This window comes from Panthera tigris, chromosome F3 (genome assembly GCF_018350195.1).
Source record: "Panthera tigris isolate Pti1 chromosome F3, P.tigris_Pti1_mat1.1, whole genome shotgun sequence".
In the NCBI taxonomy this organism is placed as follows: domain Eukaryota; kingdom Metazoa; phylum Chordata; class Mammalia; order Carnivora; family Felidae; genus Panthera; species Panthera tigris.
Window position 1 is genome coordinate 34823545 of NC_056678.1, and position 13948 is coordinate 34837492.

Below are 13948 nucleotides of genomic sequence, written 5' to 3' on the forward strand. Positions count from 1 at the left end.
CGCCCCCCCCCCCCACCAGACTGGTTTGGGCTAGAGCTGCAGCTGAGATCCAAGGAGACAGGGAAGATGTTTGTCAGCACTGAGTTCAAGTTCTACAACTGCAGCGCCCACCAACTGTAAGTACTTACCGGGAGTCTCACTCTGGGCCTGGCTGTGGGTGTGGCGTTTCTCCAAGCTGGAACCGGGTTGTATTCACCTCCCAGTCTCCCCCCAGGCCCTCAGTTCTGTCTGCCTCATTCAGTGAGAGTCAATGGAATGGCATTCACTCTCCACGGCCTCTGATCTCATGCAGACCCCCATGCCTGGCTCCCCAACCACCCTTCCCCCAGTTCTCAAGCCAGGACAGTAAGAACAAAGTGTGAAGAGAAAGGCAGTGGTCATGGCCCAAGGATCGTAAGAAAATTTCTCTATTTCAGACCAGCGGGTGGTAGCTTTGAGCGCGGAGATGGACAGTGGATGGAGTTTAGACACATCCTCCACGACCAAGTCGAGAGGGACTCATTAAGAGGCAGCTACGCACACAGCTACCCCTAGAGAAGGATGTGATGTAATGACCCCAGGCTGGGAGGGGAGAGGAGACTTTAACTCCACTGTGGTCCAAATCCAGCCTTCAAATTTTTAAATTGTTTTAATGTTTACTTATTTTTTGAGAGAGATATCGAGTGCGAGGGTGGGGAGGTGCAGAGAGAAAGAGGGGGACACAGAATCTGAAGCAGGCTCCAGGCCCTGAGCTGTCGGCACAGAAGCCTGACGCGGGGCTCGAACTCATGGACTGTGAGATCATGACCTGAGCCAAAGTCAGACGCTTAACCAACTGAGCCACCCAGGCACCCCTAGCCTTCAACTTTTTAAAGAGGAGAGGGTAACCAGACCAAACCGGCAGCCTCCAGAAGGGCTTGATAGAGCCCAGCTGACCTCACCAGCTATCTCCAGCGGTGGATGCCCACAAGGTATGAGATTCTGCAGCTGTGCAGGAAGAAAGACCCATATTTAGCTTCTAACAATCTTCTCTGGAAGAAAAACTGAGGCTCCTTCCATACAAACTGGGAACTTGTATGCTACTTAATTTAAAAAGAGGGAAACAGGTCTCTATAATAGGGCCACGTAAAGGCCACTGGACCAGTGACCATGGCCATTCCACAAAGAGAGAGATCAAGCAACAATTCCATACCAAGCAGAGCAATAATTGGGAATATTCCATGGACCCTCTTTTCCATTCCCCAGAACAGGAACAACCTGAGGTCTATGTAACTCCAAGGTGTCAAGTCTGTGGGGTCCCGGCAGTGGACATGAGGAGTTCAGCAGTCCACGTGGGAAGAGGGCCTGTTTGCGGCTAAGCCCAAAAGGGATCATTAGCCATTAACATAGACAAATGAGCCAGTCCTCCTTAGTCTCTCCCCTCCTCTGATCTTGATTTTGATGATGAGAATCATCTACTTGGAGTTTTAGGGTCCCTGCAGTAGTTAAGGAAGGAGACACAGCTGAGCCCCATCGGGACAAGTCAATAGCTGTGCCGAGATCAACAGGACAAGTGGTAAAAATGGCCTGGGGGGGTGGGGGGTGCAGGGCAGTAAGTATTGAAGCTGAAGAACAGTCGCCCACTGACCACTGCGTCCCAATCCCAGCTAACCCAGTTTGGAGGGGAAATGCAAGCATCTTGGAGAAAGAAACTCCCAACCGCCTTCTCAAACTCCAACACAGCGGTGATGGAATTCATTGTTTGTGAGAAGCACCCTCATTTCCATGGCTGTTTGCTGTGATGTCACCACTTTGTATTGCTATGGCAACAGAAATGCAGTCATAGGCGGCAAGTTTTAGCCAAAAAAAAAAAAAAAAAAAAGAAAAGAAAAGAAAGAAAAAGAAAAAAGCAGATCTCCTGGACAGCAAAGATTCCATTTTACCCCAAACACTATGTGTCTTACCCTTCTCTGCTCCTGGCATTCGTAGCAAAAAGTCACAGAATCAAGTTCAACCCTCTGCTTTTAATATGGTAAACTAAGGCCCCCAGGGGATAAGTGCTACAGCAAGGATCACAAAATCACAAGTAGAAGAGCCTGCAACCCCTCTCATCATTCTCTGTCCATTTTCATTATTTACTTGCTGAAGCGTAGCACGTTAGCAAGAACCGGCCAATCTGGCCTAAGCTCAGAAACAAAATAACTTTGGGCATTTCCAGAAGGGGATGAAACTGATCGGCATGGAGAAGATGAGGTGTCATTGGGCTAATGCACCCACAATAGGGTGGCATATTAGCCAGTCACCCCCTGGATAGACACCCATCGGCCCAAATCTAAAGAGAGCACCCACCAGGTGGCGCCAGATTGCAGACCCAGCGGTGTCCTTTCCAGGTTGGTCTAGTTGTGGAAGGCTAGACCAGGGGAGCTGACAAGGAGCAGGAAGACCCCTACAAAACCCAACTCCCTTGTAATGGGCGGGTCCCACACAGCCAGCATAATACACACAGCCTCAGGAGAAACCAGACGAAAGAAGCGCTCACCCTGGCAAGAAATTGATGAACCACACACATATGGCCACACACCTATGCCTGGCTACTTGGAGAGTGGTACAAAATTACCACTTAATATCGTCAACTCCCCCAAAGCCCAGAAACACAGGTGACTGAACTAGTTGTTAACACTCGAAAGTGACTTAAGAGCTTAAAAATCACAGGTAATTTACGCATTTGAATATAACGCTCACATTTAACATTGTACCTTTCAAAACCATTTCCTACACATTATCTTGTTTGATGCTAAACAGCCCTGTGGAGCAGACAGGAAAGTTTTGACAGATGGATGAAGAAATTCCAGTGCATAAAGTAAAGTGACTTACTCAAGGTGACCCCAGTGGCAGTGGCAACACTGGAATCCTATCTGCCCAGTTTCTATCCCGGTGCTTTTCTGTATTATAAGCTGTTCTCTTGTAAGTGGTGGTAGGCTGATAAATGTTCCACTGCTAGCAATCGGGGGGTGGGGGGGGACCCAGTATGCAGCATTTTCCAATGTCTACGGTGTAAATACTCTGCCCATGGCTGGTTTCAAGCTGCTAACATGATGCCAACCCACTTGCAAAATTCCTGAAAATGTAAATAACCAGCTGTCATGAGCTAATGCAGGCCAGTTCTAGCACATCATTGCTTCATAAGTTACGTTATTTCCACTTTGGATTCCTTTTTTCCTTCCAATTTTCTGCTCCTATGAATGTCTTCAAGGGAGAATGCACAGTTCTCAGTGCTGGAGGATGCCCCCACAAATCAACCCCCCTGAGAGAGAGACTAGGAGAACAGCTTTCCATCATGACCCATGGGCTACCTGGCACCCTTACCTTCCCTGTCTGATCCCTTCTCTTTGCCCCTTACTTTCTCCATCCTTGCAGGTGCCTGTCTTGTGTCAACAGCGCCTTCCGCTGTCATTGGTGCAAGTACCGGAACCTCTGCACTCATGACCCCACCACCTGCTCCTTCCAGGAGGGCCGGATCAACATTTCAGAGGTAAGCAAGGCTCACTTTGGCATGTGATGTTCCCAGTAAAGCTGAGTGGCCCTCCCTTTTCAGATGGGCAGTCCCATGGCTTGGCCATCTCCTTGCCCTGACCCATCTTGGTCTTCTTCCTGGAGGTTCTACATGTTAGAAAACCACGTTATTATAAAACTCAAAAAAAAAAAAAAAAGTGGCAGAAAATACCCCAGAGGCAGAGAAAGAGGCTGTATCTTCTAGACTCTTAAGATTCTTTACATTCAAAGGCTTGAGGGAAACTGAGGGTTGAGACTGAAAGCTAAAGGGACATATCCGACCAACCAGACTCCATTGTCCAGAAGAGTGCAGTGAATGGCATTTATTCTTTGAGTCTAAGCCCTTTGCTTGGCTGCAGACATAGTCCAGTTCAATAGAACATTCACTCTCAACCATTCTTTCATGCCAACCTCTCTTCCAAGTCTAAATTTCAATGATTCTTTGACTCTGATGTATGACTGGGTGGGTGGCCTTATAGAAAGAGAAGGAGATTCAGCTGGTGGAAAGAACCAGGCCTTGCTAAAAGTCCCAGTTTATCATACAGGCAGTGTTCCATCCCTAGAGCCCGACCTACCTTTGTTATTCACACAGTGAAATATCAAATTGCCTGTCTTTCCATGAATATCACATCCAGTTATTCGCTGACGTTGACTTGGACGTTGACAGCTGGTTGGGTTTGAATGACTACAAAGACCTAGTATTCGTGCAAATCTCACGGGTGTGTATACATGTGCAATTCCCCTCTTCTTCCACCGTTTAGAAAACCTGCAAATGTCAATAAGGGACAGTGTAGCACTTTCATACTCCACTATACTCTTTGTATACACCTGGCCCTCTTGCACTAGACTAGAAGCTCCTTGAAGGCAAGGACTGTACCTAATCTTTAAATCCTCACTGTCTTCTTCAGGGAATGTTTGCAGAATGCATGGGTGAAAGAAGGAAGGAAGGAATGACCGCTTTGCCCAAATGCCATTGATAGGAAGGGTTCCTTGGATCTACGTGTCCAAGATGTCAAGAAATAGAGTCCTACGTGTCTCCGAGTCTTGACCGCAGTGCTAGTTCCTTCTCTGAATAAACATAAGAAAGTCAGCCTTAATGTACACATATCAGATCGTCATGACATATACGTTTACATATCTTACCATGTTGTTTATCAATTATACCTCAAAAAGCTAAACAAATTAAATAATAGTAGGCCTTGACCCGTTTCTCAAACACACACACCCATGGCCGTGAATTCCTCTCAGTGTCTGAAATAATATGTGTTCTATTCAGCCGGAAAAATGGAATTTGCCGGTCTTGAAAGAGAGAAACATAAAGGGTGTCCACAGGTGGTATTGAAGACAGGCCATCCTCTGGTGCCCCTAGCGTGCTGGAACCAGTTATCTAGTGCCCTGAAAACCTTTCAGAAAAAGATCTCCCCGCAGCCAGTTGGTGTGCTTTGATGTATCTGACCCGAAAGCACTAATCTGGTCTTAGTGGACACTGGAAATTAATCCCAGCCCTGGGATTCTGCAAGAGTATGGAACTGCTTTCGGGCCAATCTTCTCATTCAGAGGAAACGGCCCAAGGGCCGAGGGTACGGAGTGGAGGGTGGTCCCCCAGCTTGGGAGTCAGCCGAAGAATGGCGAAGGGAGGCGGGGCAGACGAGGAACGGCAGAAACCACAGCCGGGGCTGCTCAGAGGCAAAGGCCTGGCAGTGCGGAGATGGCGATAAAGGGTCTCGGAAACTGAGCTTCATGTGGGCCGCTTCTACGCTTCTGAGTTCCTTATAAAAAAAAGGCGAGGCAGACCACAAAACACAGAGAGAGAAAGAGAGAGAGAGAGAGAAAGAGTGAAGTGCAGGTCTAGACAAGAGAGAGCAGCTGCTTCATTGTCTCCCAGGGGCTCCCCCTCAGGCTGAGAGAAACCCAAAGCCAAGCCTGAAAGCGGCCTGCAGCTGGAATAAGGGCAGGGGGAATGGCTTAAGGAGCAGGACAAATAAACTCTGCCGGGGTGTGGAAGCCAGAAGGCTAATTGGAAACATGCCGGCCTCCCTCATGCCCTTTAGAAGTCACTGGAACACGGTTCCCTCTCAGCCACGGGGGAGAGACTCCGACGTTCCAGAAGGCTGGACCTGAGAGAAGCGGTTGCCACCAGGCAACTCAGGAGTGAGTTAATATTCAAAGAACCCTGGGGGCGAACCCAAAGACTTCCCACCGCCTTTCAGTTTCACTTTCCCGAATGTCTGTGGCTTCCCGGGGAAGAGGTGCCCTTTGTCCCTTCCTCACCTCCCACCTCTGCTTAGTGGGATGGGACTGGGCTGCCATTCTCTTACTGCTGATGTGCGCCAGCCCCTGACGCGGGCCCTGGGATCGACCGTCTGGAGGCCCGGTGATGGAAGCCTGGTCTGCAGCCGGCTCCTAACTTCACTCAGGAAAGACGAGCAGTGTGCATTCCCAGCAAGCTTGTGAGGGCCACTTCCTCAGCTGCCTCGAATACTGCTGAGGCTCTTGGCCACAGCCATTCACACATCCCTTCCCAACAACTAGCTCCCAGGCCCTACTCTTTTCTGTCCAAAGCTCTGCTTCTGGAGAATTCCACTCCTGAAAATGCAGAGGACGGCTAAGGTGCACGTATCCAGCTTGGGGGGGGGGGGTGCGGGGCGGTGTTTCTTGCTGTATTAAGAGTCCAATCGGACGTCGTTAGATTGTTCTGGGGACTGGAAATCCATGAACTGCCTCTTTGAGAGCCCTAGAATATCTCTTTTATACTTCCAGTAAGAGCCCCCTAACGGTGAATCCAAAAATCAAAATTTTGTCTGTGTACTTCCTAGAAACAATATCTAACCAATTAGCTCCATTGATCTAGAGAGCAACATTAATGTACACGCGTTTGTAACTCTCTCACGTGTGACAAGAGGTCTCAAAGCGTCTATGTCAGCGCAGGGGGCCAGCAGCAGCATCCTGCACCTGAGTGCTTGTTAGAAATTCAATTTCTTGGGCCCCCTCCCCAATGAGTCTAAAGATTGAGAGTCACTGACATACAGCATCTCAATTGATTCTTGAAACAGACCTGTGGTGTCCCATAATTCATATTTGACATATGTAGTAACCAAGATGCTAAAAATTTAGGGTTTTTTTGCCCAAGGCTACAGAGAACTCAGGCATCCAAAAGAGCTGAGTACAGCACGCTTTCTGCAGAAAACCAGAGCCGGTTAGCTTCCTTGTCTCTCTCCATGGCCACACTTGCCGGCAGGATCCCGATTTGGCTTTGCGCTATTTGGTCATGAGGGTTCAGGGTGTGCAGCTGGTGCAAATCCACCTTCACAGATGGAGAAACTATCCATGGAAGATGGGTCAGTTGTCCCACTTCTAGACACACAGCCAGCCAGCACGTTGAGGTCAATCTGCCTGCTGTTTCCAGAGGTCTGAGGGACCAAGTCCACACTTAGGCTTGACAATAAAGTACCTAATTAAAAAAAAAAATGTACACACACACACACACACACACACACACACATTCTCATTTAACCTACTCTATGAAATGGATTCTATTACAGATTAATAAACTGAGGTTTAGATAAATTAAACAATTGTCTTAAGGTCATCAGATAAATGCAGACGCCATGACTCAGAATGTATGTCCCCAAGTTGACCCTGGATAAGTTGAAGTCCTCTGATACTGCATTTACATATACAACACACACACACACACACACACACACACACACACACACAAGAAATAAGCAGTAGTATTAATGCTGTTAACCCAGTTGATTGCTGTTTACAGCATACTTTCTTTTTTTTTAATTTTTAAAAATTTTTTAATGTTTATTTTTGAGAGAGAGAGAAAGCATGAGCGGGGGAGGGCAGAGAGAGAGGGAGACACAGAATCTGAAGCAGGCTCCAGGCTCTGAGCTGTCAGCACAGAGCCCGACGCGGGGCTCGAACTCACGAATGGTGAGATCATGACCTGAGCCGAAGTGGGACATTTAACCAACTGAGCCACCCAGGCGCCCCTACAACGTACGGTCATATGCCTCTTTCATGCAGTCGAGGGTTGTTGGGTATGACTGGCCCCATTTTATCGATGAGGAAGCTGAATTTCAGTCGCACTGAAATTCAGTCTCTTGAGCTCTTTTAAGGTTATGAGCCAGACCTTCCCACTGCTCAGAGCACAGTCGATCTCTGATGGGGCCCCCCAAATCTCTGCCTCCCTGGGCTGGATCAAGCTGTGACATGCTGTTAGCAAGCGGGTGTGCACAGGAGTATGTATGGCTTTCAGCTTTAAAAGCTCATCTCTCTCCATGGCTAAACCAGGCCTAGTGAGATGTAGATACATAAATATCTTCTTTACGCCCTGTCCCCGGGGAAAGATAGAACCAAATAAATCCGATTAGCTTCCCGGGATACTGGCTGCTCTCTCTCTTTGAAGTCCAGTGGGTGAAGATAATGCCATTTCCACATGGGAGAAGTCGTTTCCGAGGGCCGAAGGGTCCCCCGCGCCCCAAGCCGGAGAAGCACAGCTAAACAGAGGGGACGATGCGGTGGCAAGACTCACGGGGCTCCCACGCCAGGGTCCTACGTAGCCATGGCTCCTCCTCCCCCGCCTACCCCCACCCCTGGGATGTTCCCAAAGAGGACATCTATTCATCCTGACAGAAACTCAAATTGCTGCCAAGGAGGTGATCCTGTTGCCAGTTGGCTGAGAGACAGAGGAGTAAGATGACCTAACGACAGTGAGGACCAGCAGTAGCAATGGGCATTTTAACAACACTGACAACAGTAGTAACACCCTGCAGAAAAGGAATAATGTGATGATGTGCTCTCTTCTTAGGACAGGAAGTGTGTGTGTGTGTGTGTGTGTGTGCACGCGTGTGTGCGTGCACGCGCATGCTCACAGAAGCAATCAGTATAGAAGTGGCCTCATTGTATCTGATGAAACCCATCGCCTTCCCCAAGGCCCCGAGCCGCTGAAGTTCCCACAACTTGGCGGTTTTCTGGGCTGCTGGCTTTCCCACACCTGCCATCAGCCTTCCCTTCTGCCATTGCTACCCAGGACTCACTGCTTCCTCGTTAATACATTCACCAGAACCATTCATAACCCAAGGGTTCTGCATCTACCCTTGTTTTCCAAGAAGAAAAGAGTATAACTTGGTCCCAACCCCTTTTTTTTCCTTTGCCCTAGAGAAGAAGAGAAAGAATCCCACTCTGTCTGGCCTCAGGGAAATAGCCAAAAACAAACAAAAGATAAGACATCTGTTTTCTACTGAGGCAGTTTTGGAACCTGTATAGGCATTTGGGAAGCCCCTAATCATTGTCTTTCAATTTACTCCCAGAAGGTCTGAAACAGCAGACCACGGGTATCTTCTGTAAAATTTTAGAATCCCTTTAAAAAAGAAACAAGCAAACAAAAAACTCCCAAGAGTACTCATAAAGTGTCTTCTTAAGATTCTCCAACTCCAGGGGCACCTGGGTGGCTCAGTCAGTTAAGCGCCTGACTTTGGCTCAGGTCGTGATCTCACAGCTGGTGAGTTCCAGCCCCGAGTCGGGCTCTGTGCTGATGGCTCAGAGCCTGGAGCTGAGTTGGATTCTGTGTCCCCTTCTCTCTCTGCCCCTCCCCCACCTGCACACGCATGCACACTTTCTCTCTTTCTCTCTCTCTCTCTCTCTCTCTCAAAAATGAACATTAAAAAAATTTTAACACAAAAATAAAAAAGATTCTCCAACCTCCAGGTTGGACCAGACTTAGCCCAGACAAAAAAGATGAGGAAGTGCCCACCCATGTGTGTGTATATTATATGTAAATATGTATACAATACAATAAACGTGTCTATAAATACATATATTATATATGTGCATATTTGTCAAAGTTAAAAGAATTCTACAATCTTGTTTACTAACCCAAGACATTCTACTTCCAAAAACACATCTTTAAGACCTTGCTGGTGAAATTTGAATTTGTTCTCTGAGCTCAGTCTCTGTCACAGATACACACACACACACACACACACACACACACACCTCATTATGCCTCAGCCTTTTTTCTAGTCTAAATTAAAATTCTAATTTATTAGACGTGACAGGGATTTGTTAGCCACCAATAAGAAGTATCTCCTTTTCCAGGGGATGCCTGGATTTCCCTAGAGTGGTGTTCATTTTTTTTCTTGGCTATAAATATATGAAAGACTCTGTCAAGAATGCCCTCAGGGCATGAAAGTGAAAGTGCAGTAAAGAGCAAGTTTATGAGTTGGCAGCTTGACTGACTGGCTTCTCGACAGGGACCCATCTGCTCTGGGCTTGCCTTATGATCCTGTCTCTTGTAGCAACCTCGCCCGCTTGGCATCCTCACATGCAGTTAGCCTACAGGTGAGGGAGGGCACCAGTGACCCCAGAAGTTCATCCAGGTCCTCCCAGAGAAGTGTCTGTGGAAAATTGCCCCAGCTTTTCATAAATTCTGAGGACTCCTTACTAGATTTGGACGTGTCCACTTAGTAATCATGTGACTCCAGAAACGGCGGCCATGTCTAACCCAAGCTTTGGGAGTCAAACTCCTTCTCAGGTCTCTTGGTGTTCAGAAGGCAAGGCTTTCCCCTCATCTCTGAAGAATCTAGGAAGCTGGAGGTAGAAAGAAAACTTTGAGATCTTATCATCTGAGGCGAGTAAAATGTAGTCTGATCCCCTCGGGGCTCACACACCAGGGAGGAATACAAGTTAACAAGATGTTGCAATTCTGAGGGCAAAACTCGATCATGGGAGACTACTCGTAACCCACCCAGAAGGCCAGGGCGGGGAAAGGGTCAGGGACAGCTTTCCAGAAAAGGAGCCGCGGAGCTGAACTTGAAGGCTAATTAAGAGGCATTCAGCTACAGAGAGGCTGAGGCGAGGTCCGGGAGGACAAAGAGGGCCAGGAGGTGGTAGTGAGTGGTTCTAATGGAGAGAAAAGCATCTTCAAAGGACCAGAGGCCCATGATTCAGGGACACTGTCTCTCAAAACTCATCTGAAGTCCCATGTGACTGGAGCAAGCTGCACGAGGACCTTCTTACAGGGTAAGAAGGAGGCAGAGGCCAGGTGGAGAGGGCTTGTACCTGAGGCCCTGAGAAGAGAAGCAACTGCCTCAGCCCCATCTGTGGTCCAGCAGGCCTTCCAATCCCATAGCTGAACTGTCCATTGCTCAACACTGCCTGTGTAAAGAAAGGCTTCCTACTAGGAATAGCCTCTAGCAACGGGACAGGGACACTTTTTCTGTCCCACACCTTGCAGGCAGTTCTGAGCAGGGCACTAAATGCCAATGGCACCCTTGGCAGGAGAGCTCCATCAACCCCCACGTGTTTCCAAATGCTCCCTCTGAGAAGCACCGTAGAGGGGAAGGGGGTGGGGAACCAGGTGCTTCTTCAAGAATTTCCCTGGTTGGTCCCTGGAGACAGGAAGTGATTGCATGTGGAGGTGACTGGGCCCTCACCGTCCTCCCTGCCAGAGACTGCTGGGCTCTGTCTTCCTCAAGAAGGAGAGAGTGGGCAAGGGGTCCGAACTGTGGGAAGGTGACAGTGTGACCTTCAGGCGAGAAGCAACACGTAGCCGTAAAGCTCAGGAAAATCGATCCCGCTTTCCCAATTCGTGGTCTCTCATGGTCCTTCCCACAGCCCCTCCCCACCAAGACTTTCTTTTTTCGGTTTTGTTTTCCGAAGCAACATGGCTTTCACGCAGGGCCTGGTAATGAAATGAGATAAAAAGCCAGAGCAAGTGTTTAGAGCATTGCCGGGAGGGCTGGTCCCCCTCCTGGAAAGGCCGACTCAGTCGGAGCCGAGAAGCTGAGGCTGCCGATAACAGAATGCCTCGGGCCGGACAATGCATGAGGGACAGGAGCCCGGGAAAGGATGAAACCGGGAGGCGGGGGTTCCAGGTTGGGGACAGGGACACACAGGGGCCTCTTTTATCCTCTGTGGCGGGAGATAAAATCCACAGCCTGCCACACCGGCGCTTGGAAATTAATTCCTAAATTGTAACACGCACACCAGATCCGGGACAACTTGTGGGCTGGGGAATGACAATATCGAAGCCCCGGGAGCTAAGAGATAGATTTTATTTTCCCTGCTGACTCCCCATGCCCTTGAGATGAGGTACAGCCATCTCGCGGGCAGCCCACCCGGCCCCGAGAGGGTCTGGTTGGGCATCCGGGTCCCGTCCCCTGCCCCGGCTCAGGTGAGTAGAAAGGTGTCAGCCAGGACAGACGGGACCTCTCTGCTTGCTCCCCAGGACTGTCCCCAGCTGGTGCCCACGGAGGAAATCCTGATACCAGTCGGGGAGGTAAAGCCAATCACGCTTAAGGCTCGAAACCTGCCCCAGCCGCAGTCGGGCCAGCGAGGCTATGAATGTGTCCTCAACATCCAGGGGGCGGTCCACCGGGTCCCCGCCCTGCGCTTCAACAGTTCCAGCGTCCAGTGCCAGAACAGTTCGGTAAGAGGACTCGTGCTCGGGCCCCGCCTGGAGCAGGCCTTTCTCTCACACCCATGCCGAGGCCTGACCCTCCCCCTTTCCCAGCAACCTTCCGGGTCCACAGGCTGGCCCCAGGAACAGAGGAGTGTGCAAGCATCTAGCGCCCCTCAACCAGAGCGGGGCAGGGTCATGGTGACAGAGGAGGCGGGGTTCTGTGCGGGCCCTAATGGCGGAAGTTGAGAGCTTTGTGTCCTTTCTGAGTTTAAGGAGACCTCTGGGCCTTCAGTGAACTTTCAGCCAAAGCCGGTGGACTCCACCGCAAGCCCCCTTCCCCACTTAGGAATAACCCAGAGGAAACTGGGCCAGGAGCTCAGCAGAAATAGAATGGCGCGAGGGGAGGGGGGAGAGGGGAGAAGGAGAGAGCGGTGAACTTCCAGAGCAGCAAGGGTTAAACCAATCCTGCATGCCAGACAGAGAGCACGAGGTGTTTAATTATAATACTAGCCCAGAGAAGATCTTTTTTATCTGCCAACTCCTGTCTCTGACTATGGGGGGTCAGCTGGAGATGGGGGGGGGGGTGATGTGACAAAGGTGTTGAGGGAAGCTAATTCGCCTGGGAGAGATAAAGAGAATCTGGGCTTCTTATCAGGCGGCTGTCAGATTCCCAGGTCACAGGCGCTTGATAGAATTTGTAATCGGTGGAAGGCCGCCAAGTGCAAGGGGAAGGTGGGATGAGGAAAAAAAAAAAAATGCAACAGGACAAAGGGAGGAAGGCGGCAGGAAGGGCCGGGGTCAAGAGGGCGGACAGTAACATGACATGCCCCGGGTGGCCAGGGCTGGGCGGGTCTCTGAAGGGGATTCCCAGAGGTCTTCCTCACTGAGAGGCAGGGGCTGGGCCACCAGAGGGCCGATTTCTGAAGCGTGTGAAGGGCTTACAAGTCCCCTGTGGGACCAGCATGGGAGACAGAGCGGACTCCTGGCTACAGCCTGAGCCTTTAATGGTCGGGCTGATCAGATCTGTGACCAGAAGCTCTGAGCACTTTCCCTGGTGGGCTGTTGGCCGAAATAAAGCTCAAGTGCAGCCAGGAGACCCCTGCGGTGCCCAGCCCCCCTCCACCGCTGCACCCCTGGCTGTTGTGCACATGCTGTCCTCAGGACTCTGGTGGGGTTCGCAGAGCAGTACGTGAACTTGCTGCAGAGACCGGACTTGTATGTGAAGAGGCAGACAAGCTCTTGGGAAGACAGAGACAGGGACTGGCAATGCCAGGGGACAGAGAGGGTGGGGAAGGGCCGGCAGGGATGTCAGAGCAAGCACCTGGGGAAGGCGAGTGTGGGCTGGACCGGAAGAATACAGGCAAGTTGAAGGGTGGAGGCTGTAGGGAGAGAGAGGCATTCTTCACAAGATGTGAACTGAAAAGAGCCAGAGAGGTGCCGGGGCAGGTGTGTTTGGAGACAGGCATCAAAGATTTCTGCAGGAGGGCGGTGGAAGAGAAGTAAGCTTGGATTTGGATTATGAGGGGCACCGAACACCAAACTAAGGGGTTTGGCTGGATCCTGTTGGCATTAGTGACTGGGAGTCGGGGAGGGCGCCATAGGGATAATTCAAGCAGCAGAAGGGGTTCCCCTGATTCTCCCTTTGCTCCTTCCTCAGCCCAGAGGGAGCCAGAATCCCTGGTTTCTTTCCTGCCGTAGTCCTGGTCCCCCGAGATGCCAGCAACCCCGTGTGATAGGGAACCTCACAAGCCATGTGCCCTCTGCCCCTCTCCCCGCAGTACCAGTACGACGGGATGGACATCAGCAACCTGGCTGTGGACTTCGCCGTCGTGTGGAATGGCAATTTCATCATCGACAACCCGCAGGACCTGAAAGGTGAGCGGCTACTTCCGGGCAGAGTTTTTTGATCTTTTCGTGACCCCGGGAAAGACCGGGGCTGGAGGGATCAGAGCCAGCCAGCCTCGGTGGCATGAATAATACGCTCCCTCTGTCAGCGGAACTCTTCAGAGGATCCTAAAGCAACAT

General features: G+C 50.3%; 1 protein-coding gene across 1 annotated transcript in view; it reads left to right on the plus strand.

Annotated features, from left to right (window-relative positions):
- The window catches only part of PLXNA2 (plexin A2), a 207387-nt gene that overhangs the window by 138845 nt on the left and 54594 nt on the right, over positions 1-13948 (plus strand). The window contains exons 8-11 of the mRNA XM_042975512.1: positions 20-116; positions 3376-3490; positions 11750-11950; positions 13702-13798. Of these exons, the coding sequence (XP_042831446.1) occupies positions 20-116; positions 3376-3490; positions 11750-11950; positions 13702-13798 (510 nt within the window). The remainder of the gene's footprint in view (positions 1-19; positions 117-3375; positions 3491-11749; positions 11951-13701; positions 13799-13948) is intronic.